Below are 26,868 nucleotides of genomic sequence, written 5' to 3' on the forward strand. Positions count from 1 at the left end.
CCAGGGCCAGTCCTCCTCAGCAGAAAGTGGAGGATTGGTGTGGATGTTAGCTCAGGGCTGATCTTTCCCACAAAAAAAAAAAAAAAATTTTTTTTTTGGTCAGAGAAGAGAGAAAGTGGAGGCTTGTGTGTGGGGTGTTTGTGGACCGCGCCTGGAAGAGTCATACTTCACTGTCACCCATATCTCATGGCCCAAACTCAGGCACATGGCCCCTCTTAACTGCAAAGAAACCTGGGAAATGTGGTCTGCATGTGTGTGCAGAGGGAAGGGAAGTGGGTTTGGTGAACTCCTATTCAATCTACACCCAGTAGAGCACCCGGCCCCTACTAAACACTCAATAACTTTGTTGAATGCTTGTCTGGTCTGAGGTTCCAAAACCAACAGCTGGAATTCCAGCTTCTTCCCACCAGGCCAGGCTGTCTGCTTCTCCACCAACCTGCATATATAACACTCGTGTGTTTAAACAATTAGAGGAAGAAGCAGCCCGGTAACAAACTTCTACATCATGCAAAACTAATTAGAGAATACTACAGGCTATACTTAGGCACTAATCCCATAACGAAGGCAAGACGCAGAAGTTCTAGCAGGTGGCGATCTGAGCCCCACGGAGGAGTTGTCTAAGGAGGGGGTGGGGAGGGAGGCAAAGGGCAACGTGGGCAAAGCTGGAGGGTGAGAGAAACAATCAAGTGAGATCTTCTCCATCTTGAAAGAAATAAAGTTTAGCTTTGGATTCCCATACGAATTTTCATTTAGAGTTGATTAAACCTGGGCCAAAACTTGTCAATCTGGGGGATGTAAAACTAGTTTTTGTGAGCTCTTTGTGAAGGAAAGTAGACCTTATGTTTTAGTGTCATGGTTAAGAGCACAAACTTTGGAATGCCCATGGGGGGCGATTCCTAGCACCACTACCTGCCTGCACTGGAGTGAGTAACCTGATCTCTGTGCCTCAGTTTCCTCAATGTGAAATTGGGATAATAATTGTACCCACTTCATAAGGTTGTTGTGAGGATTAAATGAGTTTCATACGGAAAGTATTTAGTGTGGTGTCTGGAATACAGTAAGCTCTGTATGTACTGGCCATTATTATTATTAACTATTACTATTATTGACAAGAAGAGTTTTGTGTCATGGGGCCAGAAGGCAGGTGGCATTCTCCTCCCTCCCTTATGCCACTCCAGACTATTTCTCCTTTGCCTTCTTATAAGAAGCCCCCTCCTTTGAGCTTCATGCCATCCCACTCTATGCCCTTGAGCCGGCCTCATCGCGGTCATCTACCCAGGGCTGCTGCTAGGGTGCCCTTTCCTCTGGCCAGGGAGTGTGGGCTGGGTTTCAGCCTGGCTTGCCCAGGTAGGCAGAGCGCGCCCACCCAGGTACAGGGAGGCCTGCATCTACCAAGTTCTGGCTATCTCCCCACGTGGAACCGAAGGCCCAGCACTTGGCCCACAGTCTCCCTGTCTAGCCCGTTTGCCATCATCTTGTTACCGCCCAACATGGGGCCTTCTGCTCGCCACAAGACATGCCAACAGTCAAGAGGTAAGGTGGTAGGAGAAAAAGGACTTTTTTATTACAGCTTGCTAGCAAGAGGGAAGATGGCTGACTCATGTCCAAAAGAACCATCTTAAGGGGGCACGAAATCTTACAGCAGTTATATAGGCCATTAGGTTATTGGGGAGGGGGTTAGGAATGTTGACCTTCTGGTGTTACAGACTGGGAGTGCCACACCAGATTTTTCACTTTTCACTGATGATGGCTATTAGCATAGGTTCTCTGTTCAGGGGTCATCACGTTCCTAAGGAACTCAAAAACACAAAGTTCTCGTCTTATCACAGCTGGGAGGTACATGCACAAGCAGGGGTCGTAAAATCTACAGAGCAGTTAGATCTCCTGGAGGGTGCATATCCAGCTGAGTTAGTTTGTCAGAGGTCATTCAAAGTTACAATAGAGTTTTTTTCCCTACAATATGGCTTCCCTTACGTCAACCTTGTCTGGAGCCCATATCAATCCTAGGTGACCTCCTGCAGCCCACATAGACAACTCATCCACGTCCCTGTCTCTCAGTCCCTCGGCCTCTCTAGGTACCCTCCGCGTCTGCCTCTGGAGCTGCTTCCACATCGGTGTTCTCTCACCGCCATCTCCCCACCCCCAACAGCCCTCAGACCCTCCAACCTTCCGTTTCCGCTCAGTCTCTCAGCCCTCCTCCTGGGCTCTTCTTCCTTCAGGTTGATGACTGAGCACTCTTGCCGGGATCCGCCCTCCGCTGAGCCGCTGTTCTTCTGCAGCCTCCCTAGCCTGACTGCAACTCTATCAATTCCACCGTGCGCGCGGGCTGCAAACCGACTGGTGCGCCTACCGAGACCCGACGGCCCATCTCAGGGGGCCCCTCCGTTCCACCTGAGAGAAGACACCACGCTTACACACCGATCAATGCTTGTGCTTCTGGAGATTTCTGGGTTTTTAGTGGAGAAGTTGCCTCTAGATAAGGGAGCTGTTCTGAGATATCTGTGACTCTCTTGGCAAGGAAGCTCTCATTTGGGGCCCAGGGCCACAGAGCAGCCCAATTAGGAGGGAACAGCCCCCCTGGCTCTGAACAGAATCCAGCCCTGCTCTGTCCCCTCAGACATATATAGTTTGGAAGCACTAGGAGACCGGACTCTTTCCCTGACTCGTTCTGGTGCTCAAGGAAGGGAGGGTCCGTGTCTCAGTCAACTTGTGTCCCAGGGATGTGGCATCACTAAAGAGTTACCAATAAATGCTGTGGGAATGGACTGGAACACAGCCCATAGCTGCTCCAAAGGGCTCCCAGAGCCATTCATATGAGGCCAGTCTCAGCCCAATCAAAGTGCCATATGGGCATGTTTAACATTAGAGTTGAGTGTTTTCCTTCATTTTTTCAGTGAGGTCATCTCCTAATCTTTGTACAGAACACTGGGGGGCTCTCCTCCCTTTCTTCCACCACTGTCCCTAGAACTAAAAGAAACACAAAATGTTCTCGACTACTCGTCTACCAAGTAACAACGTAGACCACTACTAGCTACTTAAAACTGGATATATTTTTCTTATCAAAGAGTATACAGCAAATATTTAATGAATTCTCGATTTCTGAAATATTTTGTGATCTCCTCCAACCTTGCACATTGTGTCAGATCTTGAGAGATTACAAGATCTCTCAATGCATAAAGAACGCATTGATCACGTCTGGGGCCAGCCCCATGGCTTAACAGTTAAGTGCCCTACTGGCGGCTGGGGTTCAGATCCCAGGCGCACACCGATGCACTGCTTGTTCAGCCATGCTGAGGCGCCGTGCCACATACAGCAACTAGAAGGATGTGCAACTATGACATATAACTATCTACTGGGGCCTTGGGGAGAAAAAGTGAAAAAAAAGAGGAGGATTGGCGATAGGTGTTAGCTCAGGGCTAGTCTTCCTCAGCAAAAAGAGGAAGATTGGCATGGATGTTAGCACAGGGCTGATCTTCCTCATCAAAAAAAAAAAAAAAGAATGCACTGATGTTAAATAAACTTTTTTAAAGTGGAGGGTGACAAAGGAACTGTTACCAAAACCAATTCCAAGAAAACTGCAAAATTAAGTGAACTTTAAAATAAAACCCGTCACACAATGGGCATTTTCATTAGAATAATAAAGCCTTAATGAAAAGGCCACACAGAGCAGAGTTAAATGAGAAAGATATTTCAAGTCAAAATGGCATATTTCTGGGCTGGCCCCGTGGCATAGTGTTTAAGTTCACGTGCTCCATTTCGGCGGTTTGGGGTTCGTGGGTTTGGATCCCAGGCGTGGACCTACACGCCGCTTATCAAGCCATGCTGTGGCAGCGTCCCATATGTAAAATAGAGGAAGATGGGCACAGATGTTAGCCCAGGCCAATTTTCCTCAACAAAAAGAGGAGGACCGGCAACAGAAGTTAGCTCAGGGCTAATCTTCCTCACCAAAAAAAGAAAAAAGGCATATTTCTTTGCTTTAAATCCTTTAGCCAATAAAAAAATATTTATATAAAATTTACCAGGTATTCAAAGGGGGCGTTTGAAGAAAGGTAAGCAAAGGGCACTGTGAGGAGTATCGTAGATTCATTTTATTTATTAACATGTTTATCATATTTTCGTTAACACACAGGACATCCTCTTCTTCCTCTGTAAGGAAGATGATGAAGCTAAATTTCTTGGCACAGGTGTTGCCAAATTTAGAGTTCTTCAAAGTTTTGCTTTAATGATTATCTGAACATTTACAAAATTTGTCTAAAACTGTTTTAAAATAATTTTCCCCTCTCCTCGTTACAGCACAGTTCACTTTTTTGTCTTTGTTTTTTCAATGAACTTTATTTTTTAGAACAGTTTAGATATACAGGAAAATTACGACTGTTAACACAAAGAGTTCTCATACACCCCACGCTCACTTTCCCATATTATTAACATCTTACATTAGTGTGGCACATTTGTCATAATTGATGAGCCAATATTAATACATTATTATTAACTAAAGTCCATACTTCACTCAGATGTCCTTGGTTTTTCTCTAATGTCATTTTTCTGTTCCAAGATCCCATCCAGGAGACCACATTACAGTTAGTTGTTACATCTCCTTAGGCTCCTCTTGGCTGTGACAGTTTATTGTTTTCCTTGTATTTGATGACCTTGACAGTTTTGAGGAGTACTGGTCAGATATTTTGTAGAACGTCTCTCAGTTGGGAGTTGTTGATGTTTTCCTCTTGATGAGACCAGGGTTATGGGTTTTGGGGAAGAAGATCAGCGAGGTAAAGCATCATTTTCATCATCACACCATATCAAGGGTACATACTCTCAACATGTCTTCTCACTGTTGATATTGACCTTGATCACCCGGCCAAGGTCGTTTGTCAGGTTTCTCCAGGTTACTCTTTTCCCCCACTTTTTATACCATGCTCTTTGGAAGTGCCAAGAGATTTTCACATATTGAGGTAACTATTCAGCTTAAACTAAAGAAGCCTGACTTACGGCGTATCAAACATACATTGTACATCTGCTTTAACCATTAAAATAAAGAATGCACTCTCTTAAGAATGCACACTTCCTTCCTGCGCCCTATTGGTAACACCCCTTTTAGTCCCTTTCTGGACATCAGGATCATGTTGACCTGCTAATTTGCAACTAAATACCTCTTTGAAACTTTGAAAATGTATCCTGGGTGTGTTTAATGTATGTTCTTTGTTCTAAAAAGATATAAGACTGTACTGAAAACCATGCTTCTCCAGAATGCTTTCTTCCTTTCTAGAAAACGCCTCCCAGGTTATAATCCTCACTCTGGCTCAAGTAAAACTCACCTTGTTTCTCTTATCTATAGAATGGTTATTGGTTATTTTGCATCGACAGAAGGAAGTCACTATGCACAGCCCACACTTAGGCAGTAGGGAGTTATGCTACGTCTCCTTATGGGCAAAGTATCTACATAAATTACTTGGGATTTTTTTGAACCAGTGAATTTATCTCTTCTCCCCCATTTATTTATTCAATCATTTATTTATATCAGTGTGGACTCATGAGTATTAGCACAGTTTATTTTTCAAAGTGCAAACTTTTCCCCCATGGGGAAAATAGGAGAGGCTGCCAAACACTTTCATAAACCAAGTGCCCTCAGCCTTTACTCAAGAACATCTCGGGAATGTGTTAAATCCTCTCTGTGGCAAGGGTCTTGGCATAAGTAAAGAGGCACTGTTTCATGTAATCTAAAATGGTTGACTCACTATATTAAAATGCCCTGGTGAAAACGTCCCCTGTATTTGCTTAATCTAAATCCCTCCTTTCAAGAAGGAAACAAAATTTAAATTCATTCTTTGTTTTTGAGTATTATGTAAACCACTGCAAAATATAAACTAATCAATATATTTTTTAAAAAAGGCAGAAAACCTCCCTCAGACTATAAAAACAAAAATAAAACATGCCAACAACAATGCCCATGGATGATTTGGTCAGAGAGAAAGGGAGGAGAAGCAGCGAACTCCTCTGCACCTCATGCTTTCCTGGGCCCTCAGAATCCCGAGGCCCCACAACTCAGTTTCACTACAGGTCTCACCAAGTCCTAAGATCAGCTCAAGGGAGCTTCCAGTGGGGCTCCTGTTTGTCAGGGTGACCCCAGCAAGCAGTACTTGCCTTCAGACAACCATTGCAGCCATGGTCTTGGGGCATAGTTGATACCAAACCTCAATCTCAAGTTCCTGTGCCTGATGTACAGTAAGCCAATCCCTGGGACATCAGTGCTTGGAGATGGAGAAAGGTTTATTGAAATTGGCCAAAACTAGAAGGTGGGGAGATAGGTTATCTCAAATCCACCTTAACAAAAGAAGAAAGCAGGGGGTTTTAAAGAGCTAAGGGGCTTGGCAGGAGAAGTTAGAGAGAAACAAAAGGGTAATCCATGTTTCTTTCACTCCAGATAAGCACTTGGGCAATCTGACTTCTGGGTGTCAACAGCAGCTGGGGGCTGGTTATCTGGTGATTGTAACTTCCTTAAAGGCATTCTTCTTCTTCTGCAAGATAAGCTCACAAATCCTTGTGACCTGTGAGTCGCCCCTCAGGCTAAACAAGAAAACAGCAAGTTGACAAGATTAACTTCTTTTCATAACAAGGTCAAAAGGTGATCTTATTGAATATTTACAGTAACCCTCAGGTACCCGGCTTCACATTCACTAGGCATTTCCTGGAGACCTTCTTAAGGTCTCCAGGCTCCACTGGAAGGAGACCAGTCCTCTCCACATGAGTGTCCCACTCCCTTTCCACTCCACTACCTCCAACACCTCAGAAACATTCTTCTCCTACCTGCTAAAGCTGCCTGTACTTCACACTCACAGGTAGCTGGCCTTCCCCTCTCAGTCTCTCCTCCTTACTAGTTTTGGAAGGTAGTTATGTGGGGACAAAGCTCTCGCTCTGACACAAATTATTGGTGTGACTTTGGGCAAGTTGCTTTGCCTCTCTGGGCCTCAGTTTCTCAAGTGTCAAAAAAAGACACTGATTCAAGTTGGCTCCAAACACTTTCCAGCTCTGAAACCTCATGATCCTGTTAAATCCTTAAGAGCTAGGATAATATTGTTTCCCAATTCTGTGCAAGCATAACTGGAGAAAACAGTAGTGTAGTCACTAAATATTGTCTGACCTTTCTCTCAGTTCCCTCCTCTGACTGGGTGGCATTTGTAATGATCATCTGGTGTTTACACCTAGATATAATAAACTGTGTTTCACTTTTTAAAAAAATATGCTTCTCAACTTTGCCATCACAAAGGTGTATTTTTTTCAAAGTGGGATTTTTATTTTGATGGTGTAGGGGAAGAGGGAGAATCCCGCCTCTGCCCTTTCCCTTAAGGTTCTTCTGGCTGGCCAAATAATTAAAAAGACAGGTTAGCAAGAGAAAATAATACCAAGTTTAATAACATGTATACATGGGAGAAACCAGGGAAACTGAGTTTCTCAACACAATAGCAGAGACTCTCGTCTTAAATACCATCTTCAGCCAAAGACAAAAGAAGATGTTGGGGGTGGGGGAGTCAGATACGGGAGATTACCAGAAAAGCACAGTAAACAAGAGTGAGGTTATTATGCAGATTTAAGGCCTCAGCTTTCACATTGATAAGTTTTTAGAGATGAGGTCACCCCCCTCCTCCCAGCACAGAGAGGGAGATACATTTACAAATGGAGATTTCCCTTATAAATGTAAATATTTGTCTGGCAACTCCCAGCAGGGCCACCTAGAGAATGTGGCCGGGAAGAGACAGAATTTTGATAAGAGGGGCTTGGTGTCTTTCCTATTGTAACATCTATTTTACATTATATTACAGCCATCATGATAGTAACTCCTTCCTGAAACAGAACTTTTAAGTTCTTTAGGTAGTTTGGGAGGGGAAACTCAAATGTTTTTCCTGAGTTTTCTGAGTCTTTAGTGTCTTCAGCTCGAAATAATCTGCATACCAGAGTGGGGCATCTTGGGGTGGCCTGTGCTAAGCACCATCAATGGTTTCCAGTTTTTTTCAATGCCTAATTTACTGAGTTGTAAATGTGGACTTTTTAAAGGAAAGAAATAGGATCCAGGAGGGGTACGCATGAAGGTTGAACATGTTGATGCAAAATAACAAATAACCATTCTATAGATAAGAGAGATAAGGTGAATTTTACTTGAGCCAGAGTGAGGATTATAATCCTGGAAGGCAGTTTCCACAAAGGAAGAAACTGTTCTGGAGAAGCATGGTTTTCAATACAGTCTTATACCTTTTTAGAACAAAGAATATACATTAAACATGCCTAGGATACATATTCATCAAAGTTTCTAAGAGGTTTTTTTTTTTTTTTTTGTGAGGAAGATCAGCCCTAGGCTAACATCCATGCCCGTCTTCCTCCACTTTATATGGGATGCCACAGCATGGCTTGACAAGTGGTTTGCTGGTGCGCGACCGGACCCGAACCGGCAAACCCTGGGGCTGCTGAGGTGGAGCACACACTTAACCGCTGCGCCACCGGGCCGGCCCCAGAGAGTGCATGCTTAAGTGGTTAAAGCAGATGTACAATGTGTGTTTCATAGACAATAAGTCAAGTTCCTTTAGTTCAAGCCAAATCAGTTTTGAACCCAGATAGTTACCCCATATGCCTCAGTGTGTGAAAATCTCTTGTCAGTATCTGTAACGTTTTATTTCCTCAGAAAAAACAGGAAGCAGATACAGCAACATCTTAGGATCTGATGAACTCTGAGTGATGGGCATAAAAATTATTCATGATATTATTCTGAATATTTTTCACTTTAGTGGAATCATTTTCTTAAGAATAAAAATTTCTCAGGGCTAGCCCTGTGGCTTAGCGGTTAAGTGCTCATGCTCTGCTACTGGCGGCCCGGGTTCGGATCCTGGGCGCGCACTGACGCACTGCTTGTCCGGCCATGCTGAGGCCACGCAACTAGCAGGATGTGCAACTACGACATGCAACTATCTACTGGGGCTTTGGGGAGAAAAAGGGAAAAAAAGGAGGAGGATTGGCAATAGATGTTAGCTCAGGGCCAGTCTTCCTCAGCAAAAAGAGGAGGATTGGCATGAACGTTAGTTCAGGGCTGATCTTCCTCACAAAAAAAAAAAAAGAATAAAAATTTCTCATACCCTTATTTTTCCTTTTGTTGACCTTTTAATTATCTGGTATTTGAAAATGCATAGTTAGATAATTAAAATAGGACAGAGAAGAGGAGAAGCCTACTCCTCATCTATGTCCTCCTTTCCTTTCACAGCTCATATTAAGTTCCAACTCCTCTATGAAGCCTTCTGTTTGCCTAATCTCCTGGGGAAACTTTTCAGCTAACTTTCTGGTGCTTTTGCTATAGTACTTTCAGGCACTTAACCTGCTACTTTTTAATGTTCTGCTTATGGGACAACCACGTTTTCATGCGTGGCACACTTACACCCTATACCATCAGGATGGGTGAGGTCACTCTGTGCTAACAAACAAGCCCACAAGTCATTTCTAGCCCACACTCCATGTCCAAAATGGGTTGGCCGTGGCTCTGACCCACATCATCTTCGTTCTTGGACTGCTGATGGAGCAGTCTTACCTGTCCCATTGCCTGTTTCCAGGCAGAGGAGGAAATCCACCTAGTAACCATCATCTGACTCTTAAAACTTTCACCTACACGGCTTCTAACCATATCATTGGCCAAATCAAGTCACATGGGGACTCCTGAGTTCATGAGGGCAGGAATGTCTAATCTTCCTGGTTGGAGGGGCACCAGGGAGACGGAACCAGATTACTTGGTGAACAGGTCAGTAATACCATCTACCACACTCTTATGAAGCATTTCTTCTGCTGAGTTTGAACTTTTATCTCTCAGTTGACAAACAACCATTCTGCTGATCTCATCAGTTTCGGCAGTGCTGCCCTCTTAAGGAAGTATTTGTACAAACATTTAAATATTTTATTGCATTTTAGCGCTTTTTAATTTATAATCATGGATGGAAAATGGAAAATTAAAGTGCTGATATGCGTCATACGAAACATAGGTCTCATAAACTCAAAACACTTGGGAGGAATCCTTGGGTATGTCAGAAGCTGTGAATATCTCAATCAGAGGTTCCTGAACAATCGAGGCTAATTGACTCTGCTCATTTGTGAAGGAGACAGATTAAGAAACCTGTAAAAACCTAGAGCAATATCATCAAAGCTTGTGTTTAAAAGTTAGTATGTAATTAGAAAGATGTTTAACTCTCCAGGAACAGAAATTATTGCATCAACTTTTGGACATTCCAGTTTCATATATATATTTTTAGGAACACATTATGTAGGGGCTACCTGTATAGGCTGACATTTTTATTTAGTGCTTTATACAGGTGCTTTGTTTCCTCAGACAGTAAATCCCTGAGGATAGGATCTAAGTGGCAGCATAGAGAACAGAATGCACTCAAGCTCTGCAGTGAAACCATCCTGGATCCAAATCCTGGCCCCGACACTGCCTAGCAGCAAGACATGGGGCAAGTGACTTAAAGTCTCTGAGCCTCAGTCTTCTCATCTGAAAAATGGGGATTTTAATACCTAGCTCACAGTGATACCAGCTCAACACAAGGTTGACACAAGGGAAGTAGAAAAGAAACCATATTGTTACTTTGTGTGCGTGTGTGTGTGTGTGTGTGTATGTGAGGAAGATTAGCCCTGAGCTAACATCTGTCGCCAATCCTCTTTTTGCTGAGGAAGATTGGCCCTGGGCTAACATCTGTGCCCACCTTCCTCTACCTCATATGGGATGCCGCCACAACATGGCTTGACAAGCGGTGCATTGGTCCACGCCAGGGATCCGAACCCGTGAACCCTGGGCCGCCGAAGTGGAGCTCACGAGCTTAACCACTATGCTACCGGGCTGGCCCCCATATTGTAACTTTGAATGACCTCTGATTAACCAACCCAGACACACTCTGTGGATTTTATGGCCCCTCCCAGCTGCAATAAGTCGATAACTTTGTTCTTTTGAGTTCCTTAGGAATGTGATGACCCCAGGGCAGAGAGTCTATGCTGATGGCCATCATCAGGGACAACTAAAAGATCAGAGTAGAGGGCATTGCTCAGGTCTCTGACACATATCCAGTAAAACAAAAGACTAACAGGAACTAAGACCAGCTGTCTGCCTCCACCCAGGGATCAGATGGCTTATCTCCACCCTGAGAGTAGATGCCTTCCCCACTCGGAGACCAGCCCCCTGTATAACTGGCCTGTAGTCTTTATTCTGTAAGATGGTTCTTTCAGACATTAGTCGCCCATCTTCCCCCTTGCTAGCAAGCTGTAATAAATAGCCCTTTCTCTCCTACCTCCTTGCCTCTTGACTATTGGCACGTCTTTTGGCAGGCAGATGACACCCTCCTTGGGCAGTAACAACAAGTTTGTTGTGAGCCTGACCTAATACATGTAAAACACTAGCAAGTACTACATAATCTTAATTTTGCCTAAATCTACCATTTACTACACTTACTATGTGCCAGGGGTGTAACATGCTTTACTCTGTAATAACCTCCCAACAACTATAAAAGTAGGACTATCATTTCCATTTTATAAAATTCAGAGAGATTAAGTGATTCTCCCAAAGACAAAATCATTGGAAAATTATGTCTTGAACTCATGCCTTTTATTACAAAATTCTACAAACTGAGAAAGGGGAGATTAACTGATCTCCCTGCTTCATTGCAAGATTCTGCCTTTCTAGATCACCAAAGAAGATAAATCATACTTGATAACATTTCCCGGTTAGATGTTGTGTTGCCTAGATAACTTGCCTGCTTGCTCTCAATCCATTCCCCTCCACTCCCCTGCTCTTTTGTGTGTGTCTGTAGTAAAATATACGTAACATAAAATTTAGCCTTTTAATCATTTTTGTGTGTGTGTGAGGAAGATCAGCCCTGAGCTAACATCCATGCTAATGCTCCTCTTTTTGCTGAGGAAGACCAGCTCTGAGCTAACATCTATTGCCAATCCTCCTCCTTTTTTTTTTTCCCCGGAGCCCCAGTAGATAATTGTATGTCACAGCTGCACATCCTTCTAGTTGCTGTATGTGGGACGCGGCCTCAGCTTGGCTGGAGAAGCGGTGCGTCGGTGCATGCCCGGGATCCGAACCCGGGCTACCAGCAGCGGAGCGCGCGCACTTAACCACTAAGCCACGGAGCCGGCCCAGAATTTTCTTCCTTTTTAAGGCTGAATAATATTCCATTGTATAGATATACCACATTTTGTTTATCCATTTATCCTTTGATGGACAATTGGGTTGCTTCCACCTTTTTTGTTATTGTAAATAATGCCGCTATGAGTATTGGTGTACCCCCTACTGTTTTTGTATCATAGGAAAGTATGTCTCCTGGGCCCCTTGTCAGCTGGTTTCTGAGAGTACAGCCAATAGGAAGCACTGGTAGAAGACTGCAGGGTGGGAGGAGGGGAGAGGCCAAGGCATTTCTCCTCTTCTCTCTCTGCTTTGGGAGGCGTTTCTAACAGCAGCAGCATGTCTAACAGCAGCCCTGCCACTTCTGTTGGACAGCGCTTCCTGCCATGGCCTCAGCTCTAGCCAGGCGGGTGGTGGCAGCTTCCTTCCTACTTTTGCTGATATCTGAGTTGCCTCTCTGTCTCATGTCTGTCTTCTCATCTATGTGCAACTGTGGTGTAAGAGTTCAGTTTATTTCTATGATAGGACACAACACAATGACACTTGGTTGAAAGGCAGAACTCTTTGTTGCTTACAGCTCCAAATAAGAGAACACTGTCAAGCAGGGCGACATGGGCGGTTGCACCGGGGGACAGGGTAGTAGCAAGTTGGAACTGTAGGAGGTGGCTCATTACGGCAAGTGGGGTGAGGTTAGCTAGGTTTCCAGGGGTTCCTGGGTATTGGGTATTTTGAACAATTCTGTGGACCCAAGGAAGAAAGGGCCACTCCTGGGTGTTAGGTATCTGGGACCTCTGGCCTTGGGTAAGTATGTATTATACCTGGGCATACTAGAGCCTGATAAAGGAGGTTGTTGGAGTAGGGGCTTAGCAAACTGCCTGAGAAGGGGAATTGAGAGTTTTTAGCTATGGCATCAAAACTGGGTGAAGATGGCACCTGTGAAATATTTTATTACAGCAACCAATTCCCTGTATTACATTCCCTCTGTTTGAAATATCTAGAACGGTTTCTATTTTCCTGACTGGACTCTGACTGATACAGATATATTTGATTGTATTCCAAATCTTTAAACATTGATAAACTGTATAGAGTGCCATATTAATATCACTATTAATCAGAATGCTGTTGCTTTGTTGTTAGCCACACCATCTACCACTAATGACTCCCTCTGCACATCTTTGTCTTTCTCGCTATTTTATGAGTTTCTTGGAGGCGGAGTCTGTGTCATATGCACTCTTTCTCACAAGCCAGTCTAGAACCTGACCCAACCCCAAATGTGTGCTTTAATAAGTATGTGATTAATTACACAGGTGTCTGAGAGCGTATCAGTCATGATGTTTGACTTCCACCTTGGCTGCAGTGCAGGGCTGGAGCCAGCTCCGTGTTCTGACCTTCATGGTCCTGAGCCCCAACTGGGACAAGATCCAGATTCTTTGATGAATCATCTGGCGTACTGCTTATTTTCTTCCACGCACTCCTATAAAATTGGCATTTATCACAGCCTCCATGAGCAGTTCTCTGTTATCTGACAGGAACAAGAGACTGCTCTCTCATTTCTTTTTTGGTTAGTTTTGTTATTAATTTCTCAGAGAGATACAGGGCCTCTCTGCAAGGCCATCTCATGGCCATGTGACCTGGGCAGTAGCACAGAATCCCACACTTAGAAGGGCCCATGCTGGGTTTGTTTGTGTGTGTGTAAGGGAGATCAGCCCTGAGCTAACACCCATGCTAATCCTCCTCTTTTTGCTGACGAAGACCGGCCCTGAGCTAACATCTGTTGCCAGTCCTCCTCCTTTTTCTCCCCAAAGCCCCAGTAGATAGTTGTACGTCATGGTTACACATCCTTCTAGTTGCTGTATGTGGGACGCGGCCTCAGCATGGCCGGAGAAGCGGTGCGTTGGTGCCGGCATCTGCCCCCAGGCCGCCAGTAGCAGAGCGCACACACTTAACCGCTAAGCCTCAGGCTGGCCCCCCACACTCGGTTTAATATTCCACTGTTGCCATCTTGAAATTCGTAACACTTTTTCAACAAGAGCCCCCACATTTTCATTTTGCACTGAACTCCACAAATTATGTAGCTGGTCCTGCCTATCTCTTTTGTATGCACCTTAAGCTGTGACATTCATTTATCATTGAGTCACATTGGTTTACTATTTATGAAACCCTCAGTAATTCAGAATTCCCATTTTCCTCAGAAAATATACTCCGATGGGGGCTGGCCCGGTGGCGCAAGCGGTTAAGTGCGCGCACTCCGTTGCGGTGGCCCGGGGTTTGCCGGCTCAGATCCTGGGCGCGCACGGACGCACTGCTTAGCAAGCCATGCTGTGGCGGCGTCCCATATAGAGTGGAGGAAGATGGGCATGGATGGTAGCCCAGGGCCAGTCTTCCTCAGCAAAAAAAAAGAGGAGAATTGGCAGATGTTAGCACAGGGCTGATCTCCTCACACACAACAAAAGAAAATATACTCTGAACCTCTCAGTTTAGCATGCCATGAAAAGCTTTTCATCTTCTGTTACCTCCCCCACCTACGCTGACATCCCTAAAACTTCCTTAGCCCCACCTCTCTTTACTCTGCTCCCCTTCCCTTCAAATGTTAACTCCCAGCTATTGTACTACTTGCTGTTTCTAAACTTGTGAGTTGCCAGCTGCTGGGTCCTTGCATAGCCTGCTCCCACCCGGCCTGGGGTGGTCCTCTGTCTCTCTCCCTGGCCAACTCCAACTTATCCTACAGGTCTAAACTTAGATGTCACCTCCCTGGTCTTCCCAAAGCTATGATATGGGGGTCTCACAGCACCCTGTGCTAAACATATCGTTTCTTTCTCTGTCTCCCTCATTAAATTGTGAGCCCCTTATAGACAGGGACCACCTCATGTTCTCTGAGGTGGCAGCCATGCTCAGCTCCAAGAAGGGGGCCAGTGGATGGATGATACAGGGAGGGAAAAAGTGGAGTTCAAGAAGACAAAGGAGGGGCTGGCTGGTGGCGCAAGTGGTTAAGTGCGCCGGCTCCGCTGCGGCGGCCTGGGGTTGGCCAGTTCGGGTCCCTGGAGCACACTGACACAACGCTTGGCAAGCCATGCTGTGGCGGTGTCCCATATAAAGTGGAGGAATATGGCCATGGATGTTAGCCCAGGACCAGTCTTCCTCAGCAAAGAAAAAAAAAAAAAGGAGGATTGGCAGATGTTAGCACAGGGCTGATCTTCCTCATACACACACAAAAAAAAGACAAAGAAAAGGACCTAGGTGAGAAAGAGGTTGCAAGTTCTTAAGTCCTAAAGGAGAGAAGGGTTTAAAATTCGGTAATGAAGGCACGGTGGAGACAGTGAAGAATGGGAGAGAAGGGATGAGTGAATTGCAGGGCAACTTAACCAGAGCTATGGAGGCTGTTGTCCTTCGCTCTAGCAGAAAGGGAGCAAGTGTGGTCCAGGCAGCTGAGGCTCCTAGGGATGAGAACATAGTGACTTGTCTAAATAACTGTACTACTACAATCAGTATTCCGGTTAAACATGCTGCTGTTCGAAAACAAGTAACCCAGCTTTGACTAAGCTCCTTGGGAAGCCTCTGTTCTTTTTTTGTGGCCAATCACCATATTTTCTTGCATCCAAATAAATACAACTCCAAAGACACTGACTTTTAAGTTTTATTTAATAAACTTCACTTGCCCCTTCTCCAACCAGGTTCCTCTACTCCCTCTCTTCTTATCTAGCAATTTGGCAACTGTCTGTAAATTCCAATCTTGAATAGTAAGCTTTCTGAAACATAAAATTCCCTTGAATCAATGAGCCATTGCCTAATGAATCTGAAAGTCTGGTGGGGAGGGAAAAGTGGGAGGTAACTGTGGGAACTTGCTGGAATTTGTAAATTAGCGTTCCCCATCCTGATTCTATATTTCCATTCCTTCTCAGAGCATGAATGCTTGTCCTATAGCTGGTTATAAGTGGCTACGGCCATAATTAAATATTAAATGGAAGACCTCAGAGAGAAAATTCTCTCAAATGTGAAAGAAAACAGAACTTTGTAGTAAGAAAATAAAACAGAAACTTAGCATTCTTGTTCGATATTCCTGATTAATTCCTACAGTGATGTTACCTATTATTTCTGATTAAGGGCCCACACCTGACATCTCTGGGGATGACTCTGGGGTCCCTTTCCATCCAGGTTTAAGCTACACAGTAAGAATGCGACAGCTTTACAGCCTTGTAAAACTAAGCAGTCCTGCACTTAAGCAGCCTTATTTAACATTCATCTTCCTTCCTTTATAACCTGTCCTTAAGAAATTTAAATCTAACCAGTTTTTCTCTTGCTCCAACTTTGACACTGCTAATAATCTAACTTGTCTGAGATGGTTGGCTTCAGCAGTGATTAGAGGCTAACCTAGAACAAGTGCACTTGGAGACAAAACACCAGATGGGAGGAAATGACCCCAAACTGGAGTCCTATCTCTCATTATCTCTTAAGGCACTATGTTGTGTCTTGCAGGGAACTTGTGGCAGTAATTGGCTTGCCGATTGTTTCTTTAGAGCTGCAATCATGATTAAAAATGCTACCCAAAGCACAGCGAGGATGTCCTTGACACACATCCTATTTTCCGGGAAAAGATTACTGCCACAGTAATTGAGCTTGGAAGCAGAGACATATTGCTCTTGGCGGCTTCAGCAGTGGTTCAAAGTACTGCAGTTGACCGGAATCACACCCGCAGTTTTCCTCCTCCACTTTGCAAGGTGACAACAGTGATAGCGTTGCATCTACAGATAATCTGCAAGATAGAAGTGGAACGGGAAAAAACCACAACCAACCAGGCTGTAAAAGAATCTCCAACCCTTGGTAGAGTTACACAAATGACCAAATGAGAGAGGGAAGGCCCGGAACTCCACGGCGGGCCGCCCGCGGGACCGACCGAGAGCGCAAGATGATTTATTTATTCACACTGGGCTGGCGGCGCCGGCAGCTGGCTGGAGCCCCCGGTGACATCACGGGCCGGGGCGCGGGTCACGTGGCGCGCGGCCGCCCCGCCCCGCCCCCGCTGCTCCTCCTCCTCCTCCCGCTGCCTTCCGAGCGCAGGGTCCGGTCGCGGCAGCGCCGGGCGTTCTCGGGGCAGGCGCGGAGCGAAGGCCGGCGGGCGGGCGGGCAGCGAGCGAGGCCAGGGCGGGAGCGGCCGAGGAGCCGGCAGCAGCCGCGCGGCGGGCCCGGAGCAACGCGGCCGACTCTCCTGCAACTTGGGCGCGCTCTCGCGCCACTGCGCCCGCGGCCCGAGCGATGAAGATGGTCGCGCCCTGGACGCGGTTCTACTCCAACAGCTGCTGCCTGTGCTGCCATGTCCGCACCGGCACCATCCTGCTCGGCGTCTGGTACCTGGTGAGCGCGGCGGCCGGGGCGCACCTGCCGGGGCGGAGGCGCCGGCGCCCCGAGCCCTCCGGGACCCCGGCCCGCGGCCCCGCTTCGCTTTCACGCCAAGTTGGGACCTGGTTCGGCCTCGGGGTTGAGTGACGCTGGCGCTAATCCGCCTAAAGTTGTATTATTGGAAACTTAATTCTCTGGGGGAGCCTGTCCGCGATGCCCCCGGCTCGCCCAGCCTGTGGCGGGGCCGGGCCGGGGCCTGGAGTTCGGGGCACCTGGGGGAGCCGGCTGGCTGGGGCGCGCAGAGCGGGAGCGGCCGCAAGCCCGCTGCATAGACGGCCGCAAGCCCGCTGCATAGAGCCGCTGCGGCCGCGGCCGCGCCCCGCGCTGTCCGGTGCAAGCGCGCCTGGTGGCCGGAGAACTCGGAGCTTCTGTGCGGAGCTCGCGTTTTCTCGTCCTTTCTTTCTTCTGAACACCCGTTGGGCTTCGTGTTCTGCCGGGTCCCGACAGCGTCGTGGGGGGACTGGGCACATGGTGCTGCCCCTGTGCTCCGGGCTGCAGACCCGGCTGCCCCTTCGCCCTGCCCGCGACTGCCCTCGGGGTTGCTGTCCGCTCACTCCCGCGCACCTTCGGATCCCGAGTTGAAATGATTGGGGGTCCTTGTTCCACTCTGTGCGTGGTTCCCCACGCGCCTGTGGTAAAGCCCTTACTCCAGGAAGGTGATTGACTGCGTTTCGGTCCGCCCGGGGAAGCCATTTTCCACCCACTGACTTCCCTGTCCGTTGACTGGGGATCCCGGCACCTTCCTTAACAGACGCCGCAGGCAAACCTGATTTTTTGTTTTTAGGTTGGAGCTTTTACGATCTTATTTGTGTGAGGAGCAGTGATTATCAGGGGCAGTGAGGCGACCTGGTGGAGTCCTGCCCCTTGCCTGCTCCAGGTTGATTGTCGGCACCCCTAGACTGCGCCAACACTGAGTCGGATTCCACTGCATTTTGGGTTTTGTGACATCATGATGGAGAGTTAGACCCGAGCCACTTTGCAGTGAATACCACTGCATCACGAGGAAGTGTCTTAAAAATGGTAGTAAGATGGCATATAAAACTTTCTAGTGAGAATAAATCTTACCTCGTTAATCGGAGTTTTTCAGTCGGTTCGTATTCAATTTTTTGATATAATATGGGCGTTATGTCGCATTGTGAAGTGGTTCCTTGTGCCATTTTAAGCAAAACATTTCCCCCCCAGGCCTGTGGTGGTTTCTGTGCTATTTATAGTTTCAAGCACTTTAGGCAGTGCCTATCACACACTAGAAATTTTTGGCCTTAAAAGCTTTCAAACAGATCTTGGCTATGTGTGGGTTCTTACTGTGCAGTGAGAATGCAGAATAGAACTTTAGGGTATTGGCTCAATCTTGACTTGGCTAAAAGTGAAGAAATCCTTTACAGAAATTTAAAATTATAGCAAAAGATAGTAGGTGTCCTCAAAATAGTGCTTTTTTTGATGATCAAGACAGACTATTTTATACAAATGTGTCCTTGTCCTCCTTGATGGTGTTCAAATCTGCAGACTTGCAAGTACATCAGCGAATGTAATTTGTAAAATCTAGGGCACTGCATTAGGCAAATGTACTACATGATCTACAGGAAAGATAGATCTGCTTGAGCCCTCTTGGCTGTAATCCAAGCAGACAGAATTGGTGTGATAAAAGGAGAGTCCTCTGCCTGCTTTGTCTATTGTTCCAGCATGCTCTTTGTGGAAAGTAGTTGTTGGTGTGCATGTTTTAGCATTTGGAAATGTATGGCCTTTTGAAAGATAATTAGAAAGCTTTCTAGCAGATGGAAGAATGCCGCTTTAGGTGAACCTAATAAATGGGAAACCTGGCTTAAGTATGAGTAATCTTTATAAAAAGTCTTTTGCATTTCATAAAACAATTTTGACTTTTTAAAAAAAAAGTTTCCCTAATACCTTTAAATATAATGTGGTTATCCAAAACTTTGATTTACATGAACATTTTTAAGATGAGGGAGCAGGTCACTGAAGAACAAGGCACCTCTCCCTGTTTCCCAACCCCCGACCCTGCCGGCTGTCTGGAGCTGGGTCAGTTATCAGAAAGGGAGAGAGTTTTCAGGAAAAAAGGATAGAGTTATGGGCAGATATTCAGATAAGAGTCCGCTAGAAGGGGTCTTCCTTAAATAATAAATAATTGCTTATTATGCCAGGTAGGTCAAGTGTATCTTTTTACGTGTTTTCTTTTGGGGGTGGGGGTGGGGGGGGTGGGGGGGCGGAAGGTAGGGTGGGGGGAGGGGGGATGGGACTGGCCAGGACACAGAAATCAGCTTTATTCTGCAAGATTGATCTGCAGGGAGACAGGGGGTGTGTGCCCTCGGATCTGTCTCCCCAGTTCAGGATTTCAGGTCAAATTTAAGAGGTTAGGGAAAACAGGCTGGCATGCAGAAACACCGGAGGAACAGGTTTTGGTTGGTGGGCTTCGAGCATTTATGGTAAGGTTCTAAACATTTATGACAGGGTTCTAAACATTTACAATGAAGTTCTAAAGGAATTGTTGTTTTCTACCACTACCTTTTACCAAGGTCCTGTGTGCCAGATACTATACTAGATGCTTTGCATAAGCTTAATTTTTATGTATTCCTGGTGAGGTAAATTTTTTTGTTCACATTTTATGCATGGGAAACCCCAGGCCAAGAGAGTTATATGATTTACATAAGGTCCCATGGTCACTTTGTGGTCTGAGTGATGTTTAGTCTGTCCTGTTTCCACTGTTTTACCTTTTAAGAGGTGTGTGTGTGTTTTGTTTTTGCCTCAGAACAATAAAGGTTTCCTTCTGTCCCATAATAAAGCACGTTGATTTCGCATATTTATGTTAGAGATCATTTTTTGTTTGTCTTTGTTTTATTTTTTCCTTTCTTTTATTGAGGCATCATTTATATATGGTGAAATTCACAGTTCATTGAGTTGACAAATGCATACGCCTATGTAACCCACACCCCTAGAAAACGTTTCCAAAACCCCAGAACGGGGTGCCAGCCCCATGGCGTAGCGGTTAAGTGCGCATGCTCTGCTGCTGGCAGCCCAGGTTCGGATCCCTGGCACACACTGATGCACCGCTTGTCAAGCCATGCTGTGGCGGCGTCCCATATAAAGTGGAGGAAGATGGGCACGGATGTTAGCCCAGGGCCAGTCTTCCTCAGCAAAAAGAGGAGGATTGGCATGGATGTTACCTCAGGGCTGATCTTCCTCACAAAAATAAAAAAAATAAAACATAAAAAAACTCAAAAAAAAACAAACAAACCCAAAATCCCAGAACGTTCCCTCATGCCTCTTCCCAGTTAATCCTCACCTGACACCCCCCCACCCCATAGATGAGTTTTGCCTGTTCATATAAATGGAATTATATTGTATGCATTCTTTTGTATTGGGTTGCTTTCACTTAGCATAAAGTCTTTTAAATTCATTCATATTGCTGGAGTGTATCAATAGCTTGTTCCTTTTTATTAAATATACCACAATTTGTTTATCCATTTGCCAGATGATGGACATTGGCTTGTTTCCAGTTTGGAGTTGTTGTGGATAATGCTGCTCTGAACATTCTTGCACAAGACTTTTTGTGAATGTATGTTTTTATTTCTATTGAGTAAATACCTAGGAGTGGAATTGCTGGTTATTGGGTAGGTGCATGTTTAACTTGATAAGAAACTGCCAACCAGTTTTCCAAAGGGGTTCTGCCATTTTACACTCCAACCAGCAATGTATAAAGTTCCATTGCTCCACATCCTTGTCAACATTTGGAGTTGGTTTTTTTTTCTTTTTTTTTTTTTTGTGAGGAAGATCAGCCCTGAGCTAACATCCGTGCCAATCCTCCTCTTTTTGCTGAGGAAGACTGGCCCTGAGCTAACATTCGTGCCCATCTTCCTCCACTTTATGTGGGACGCTGCCACAGCATGGCCTGACAAGTGGTGTGTCGGTGTGCGCCAGGGATCCGAACCCTGGGCCACCGCAGCGGAGCACGAGCACGAGCACGAGCACTTAACCACTACACCACCGGGCAGGCCCACCATCATTTTCTTAATGATATATTTTGATGAACAGAGGTTTTTAATTTTGATTAAGTTCAATTTGTCAATTTTTTTCATTTATGGTTAGTACTCTCTGTGTTCTAAGAAATCTTTGCCTATCCCAAAATTGTAAAGATATTTTTATATTTTCTTCAGGAGCTTTATGGCTTTAGCTTTGATATTTACATCTGTGATCCATCTCAAATTAATTTTTGTGTTACGTGAGGTAGACGTTCATATTTATTTAAAAAGGAAGTTTAGTCGCTTAACCTAAAAAAAGTTGAGTTATTACATAACCTTTAATAACTATAAATGTTTTTAGAAAGATGAGTAAAATGTTTATCCATCTTCACAGAGAACGAAGATTGACTTGTCCTGGTTTCCAGAGCGATCATAAAATAAAAGAAGCGATCATGATATAAAAGAAATACTTGAAGCAGAATGATTGCTTTGTAGTCTTCTGGGATTTCCTCTCTTTCTTCAACAAAACTTAGTGTTCTAAACTTGAATCCGTTAACTTCCTCCCCAGATTTGCCCATACTCTAGTCTCTCGTTCACCATCTACCTGGACTCCCCAGCTAGATGCCTCTGTTCCTCTTGCCACGTTAATCTCTTCCTTTATTCCATCTCCGTGTCCTATTGGTTTTTGCCCTACCTCCTGGTGACCTCCATATTCTGTCCTCCATTTCCCTCATTTAGGCTCTCATTATCAGTCACGTCGCTGTTATAATAGTCTCATAGCTGGTCTTCCTGCTTCTAGCCTTGCCATCAATAATCCATTTTTTTCAGTCTATTATAGATGCAGTTCCCAGAGATATTTTTCTGAAATACAAATATGAACTTGTTATCCTGCTCCTAAGAACTGTGTCTGGCTGTCCCAGGGAGGTCTGTATATTTCACGACCTGTGTGTTTCAAGCCAATTTAAATTGGCTTAAACGATTAACACAGTGGTTACTGCCACATCTCTTTCCCCTCTCTCCCAACCCCTCCCCTTTCAGGTTATCCTCCTTTTGGATACAAATGGCTACTGTATTTGTCAGCCAATACTTAAGCCCTAAATCCTGAGATTTGTTCTGATTTGACAAACTTAAGTTATCTGTTGAACCAGAGGCCGGGGTTATGTGACTGAGTATACTGATCAGTTTAGGTCTGGGATATTTTCCTGCCCTTGAACTATATAGATTAGGAGGGATGTGAGCCAGGGGTGGGATTAATTTTATTCAGAACACCAGGTTGAGAGTAGAGGGGTGAGTAATTTCCCAGGGAATCCGAGACTGTTACTGGGAACAGGAGGAAAGAATGTTTGGAAGTCAATAAAAAATACCCGCCACACTCCTTGGGCTAAAGCCCCCATTTCTGTGCAGTGTATTTTACCTTCAGGACCTGAATTTCTCTGTATGCACTCAAGTATGCTTTGTCCTTGGTAATTTCTTTCATTGTTTTGCCACATGATTTTCTTGGAGTGTTTTGAAAAGTGGTACTGGTAGTTGGAAGCACCTGTCATTGACACCTGGGATGGGTCCCCCTTTGTGCATATCATCCTTTTTATCATCATCCAAGTGTATTTTAGGAACTTAGTCATTCAGCAAATATATATTGAATGCCTCTTTGTGCTAGACACTATTCATAGAGTCGTTGGCCATATATCCGATTATAAGGGATGAAAGAGCTCAGAGTAGCTGCTCCCATTGGCTTTATGACCTGGCCTTTCAGATAATCAACTAGTTCACTTTGAAAGTCACAGCTTGCTTGTGTACCCAAGCCTGATGGGTTCTCTTTGTATCCTGAGAAATTCTGGTGTGATAACTTGATTTTTGTCTGGACAGTAATGCTGGATAGTAAAACCGATGCCTGGTATTTGTAGAGTGATTGATAGTCTTCAGTGGGCTTTCACGTTTGTACTTACTTAGACCTCAAAGCAACCCTGGGGTCAGGCACGATAGGTGCTGGTATGCTTATTTAAGATGAATAGTTTCTTTCCAGCTGTCAGATTCTATAACTTTGTCCGTAAGTTCAGGGCACATTGTGGGCTAATTCATAGTACTTATGAAATCTTTATGACCTAGTGTTTTCCCTACTATATTAGGTTGTAAAAGACTGAAATACTAGGCTAGAGAGTTTGATTTTATTCTGTAGGCCGTGGGCTGGCATTGAAGAATTATGAACAGGGGTCATCAGATGAAAGCAGGTTTTAAAGAAGATTAAAATGGCAGGCCGTTTTCCATGGCTGGGAAACCAGAAAGGGTGTGTTCCTGTCCTCCAGATAGGAGATATGGAGGGTACGATTCCTTCCAGCGTGAGTCTCTCATGTGCTAATAGTGTGAAACATATGGATGGGAATTTTTATCAGTTAGTAAATGATACAAGTCTCTCTTGCCATGCAGACTTTCTCCGTCTGAATTCAGGAACTGAATAGATTTGGATAGTGAGGGAAACTAGAATTTTGAGAGATCTCCAATGAGCCATTTTTTAAAAGTATGGGATCTCTCTCCTGGCATCCCCTTCCCTCCAGTATAAAGGATCAAGGGAAGTTCTGTAAAATATTGGCTGGTGGAGATTTCAGTGGTATTTAATATCTTTTTTAGCTTTTATTGCATGTAATGATACATGTTCATCAGAACATTTTAAAGACAAACTGGCTAGGAAATAGAGTGCCATCAAAGCTGTTTTATTTATATCAATCTCTCTAGGACCCAGTTTAAATATATCTAACTACTAACAAAGCATCAAGTATTAAAGTGGTTACTGTGGGTTTTGCACCACGATGTGTGTTATGTCTAACTAAATGTGTAATATATTTGTTTTGTCAACTTGGAATCTTTGCCATGAAGAAAGAGACCACAATTCTCCTTTCCCACCCCATCCTCTTTGGGGCAGATATATTATTGGTCAGTAAGGGATCCTAATAGAAATAATGGGTGAGCCCCAGCAGCATAATTCACTGCTTCCTCCTCTTGCCCCCAGCTCCCTTGGCTCTCAGAAGAGCTTCTGGAGCCTTGATGAGAGGTGAAGAGCTGTAAACTGGTCAACCCATTTTACTTGAAGCAAAATAAAAAGTAAGCAAAGACCTCACTTCTTCAATGCTTTTAGCAAACCTTTGAAGGTTTGGAGTTGCCTCTTTGCAGGTACAGCTTCCAAGGGAAAATTATTTCGCAGTCATGGAAATATGTGGGGGCCAAAAAATGCTTGAGGAAATACAATTGCAAATTGTTAGTTAGTAAAAATAAGCTTGAGCTTCTTTCTTTCTCTCATTAACCTTGAGCTGCTAAAAATTACCTGGCTAGTTGGTTCCATGGTACAGAGATGGTGAAGCAGTGACTCTTGGCACATGGTAGGTACTGGCATCTGTGTTGACTAACAGTAGAAGGCTTGGGGGTCGCAAAACTGGAGGCGTTATAGGTTAGAAAAAAGAAGTACTGAGGAGGTCACCTAGGCAAGGCCAGGTGGGATGCATCAGAGTTTGGCCCTTCCTTAGTGAGCCCTCAACCTTCCTGGACTTGTCAGTGCCCTAAAGTTGAGTGGCTCATTCACACCAGCTGAACTTTAGTAGACACATAAAACCAGAATGCCAATTTATTAATATTCAATGGGAAAACATAATCATCGTTGAGATGGACACCCCTACCTATCCTTAGGCTTGTGCATCCCTTTCCTTTAGAGGACGCTAACTTATGATTGTGGAATGATTTGAGTACTTAATAGCTTTTCGTGGAGACAGCCTGGTGAGTCTAACTTCACAGGAGATAACATTCCGGACTAAAAAGATCAAGTCTCTGGGGGACAGTGTGTCGTCTTCCAGCTATGAGTAAAGAGAGGGGCTTGTTATTGGATAGTCCTCTGTTGAGGTTGCAGTTTTGGTTACCCCACCCTTGATCCAGCACTACTGGTCTAGGAATTTCTTTTTTTTTTCTTTTTAATTCCTTTTTAAGGTTAGATTCTCTGATAGCTGTTCTTTTCTCTTTTGTGTTGGTATTTCCTTTAACCTCTGTATTTGTTATGATATAGGTAAAGCTGCTGTAACAGAGAGATGCAGTATTTACATAAGGTAGAAATTTATTTCTCTCGTGCTGATAGTCCAGAGAGGGTTGGCAGACTTTGTTTCTTGAGGCCATCCGGAGACCCAGGCTGGTGGGGCAGCTGTGCCACGTTGAATGCACGGATTCCTTCTCTGGTTCTAAGGAGGCTGCTTCCGTTATCCTCATCCTCATGGTTGGAGACAGCTCTCCAGCACCATGTTTGTGTTCTGGCCTGCTGGAAGGGAGAAAGACAAGCTACTTTATTTTATTATTATTATTATTATTATTATTTTTTTTTTTTGGTGAGGAAGATTGGCCCTGAGCTAACATCTGTTGCCAATCTTCCTTTTTTTGCTTGAGGAAGGAGTGTTGCTAAGCTAATGTCTGTGCCAGTCTTCCTCTGTTGTATATGTGGGATGCCACCACAGCATGGCTTGATGAGCTGTGTGTAGGTCCATGCCCAGGATCCAAACCGGCCCCAGGCCGCCAAAGCAGAGCATGCGAACTTAACCACTATGCCATCACGCTGGCCCTGCAACTTTTTTTAAGGATGTGAAATGGAAATTGCACACATGGCTTTCACTTATATCCCAGTACCCAAAAAAAGATATATGACTTAGCTGCAAGGGAGGTTGGGAGATGTTATCTTTCTCTGGGCATTTATGTATCAGATAGGCTGATTACTGTGAAGAAAGAGGAGAACAGATTCGAGGGATGTCTACTAGTCTGACATGCCACCAAAGGGTGGCCTTATTTCTAAGATCCTGTTGTCCAGTGGGTGACCTGTACCAACTACAGGAGGCTTTAATTCTGGTCTACAAAACAGTACTTGTTAGTTCACAGTACTTCAGTTTTCCTTTCTAAATTGAAGTTAATAATTCTAAAAATAAATAATTCTAAATAAATAATTATCAAATAGTATGACAAAACAGTTTAAGTAAATCATAAAAATAGTTATGACTGTGGTTAAAACTAAGTACTATCCAAATGCGAATGCATTTTTTCCCAAGGTGTGCTCCATTAATGGAGTTTTTTAATGGACTATTTAAGAGTTTTTAAAAAGATAAAAGGAAGGTCACATGGATAGCAATTTCAGTATGAAAACACATGCAGTCATCCATATAAGACACAAAATGCAGCTAGTTTATGGATCAGAAAACTATAGCTGCTTATGGATAAGGACTTCCCATCTCAAAAGAAAATAATTTTAGAAAATGTAAGCCTGGAAGGAATGTTGATGGTTATCCAGTTTCTTTCTTCCCTCCTCACCTCCCTCCTGCCTTCATTTAACAGATTTTGAGAATG

General features: G+C 44.6%; 1 protein-coding gene across 1 annotated transcript in view; it reads left to right on the forward strand.

Annotated features, from left to right (window-relative positions):
- The first annotated feature begins 17,317 nt into the window (after nucleotides 1–17,317).
- LAPTM4B (lysosomal protein transmembrane 4 beta) overlaps nucleotides 17,318–26,868 on the forward strand; it is a 71,047-nt gene continuing 61,496 nt past the window's right edge. Inside the window, exon 1 of the mRNA XM_058564680.1 lies at nucleotides 17,318–17,491. Within this exon, the coding sequence (XP_058420663.1) occupies nucleotides 17,393–17,491 (99 nt within the window). The 5' untranslated portion in view covers nucleotides 17,318–17,392. The remainder of the gene's footprint in view (nucleotides 17,492–26,868) is intronic.

The sequence above is a fragment of the Diceros bicornis genome, chromosome 21 (genome assembly GCF_020826845.1).
Source record: "Diceros bicornis minor isolate mBicDic1 chromosome 21, mDicBic1.mat.cur, whole genome shotgun sequence".
NCBI lineage: Eukaryota > Metazoa > Chordata > Mammalia > Perissodactyla > Rhinocerotidae > Diceros > Diceros bicornis.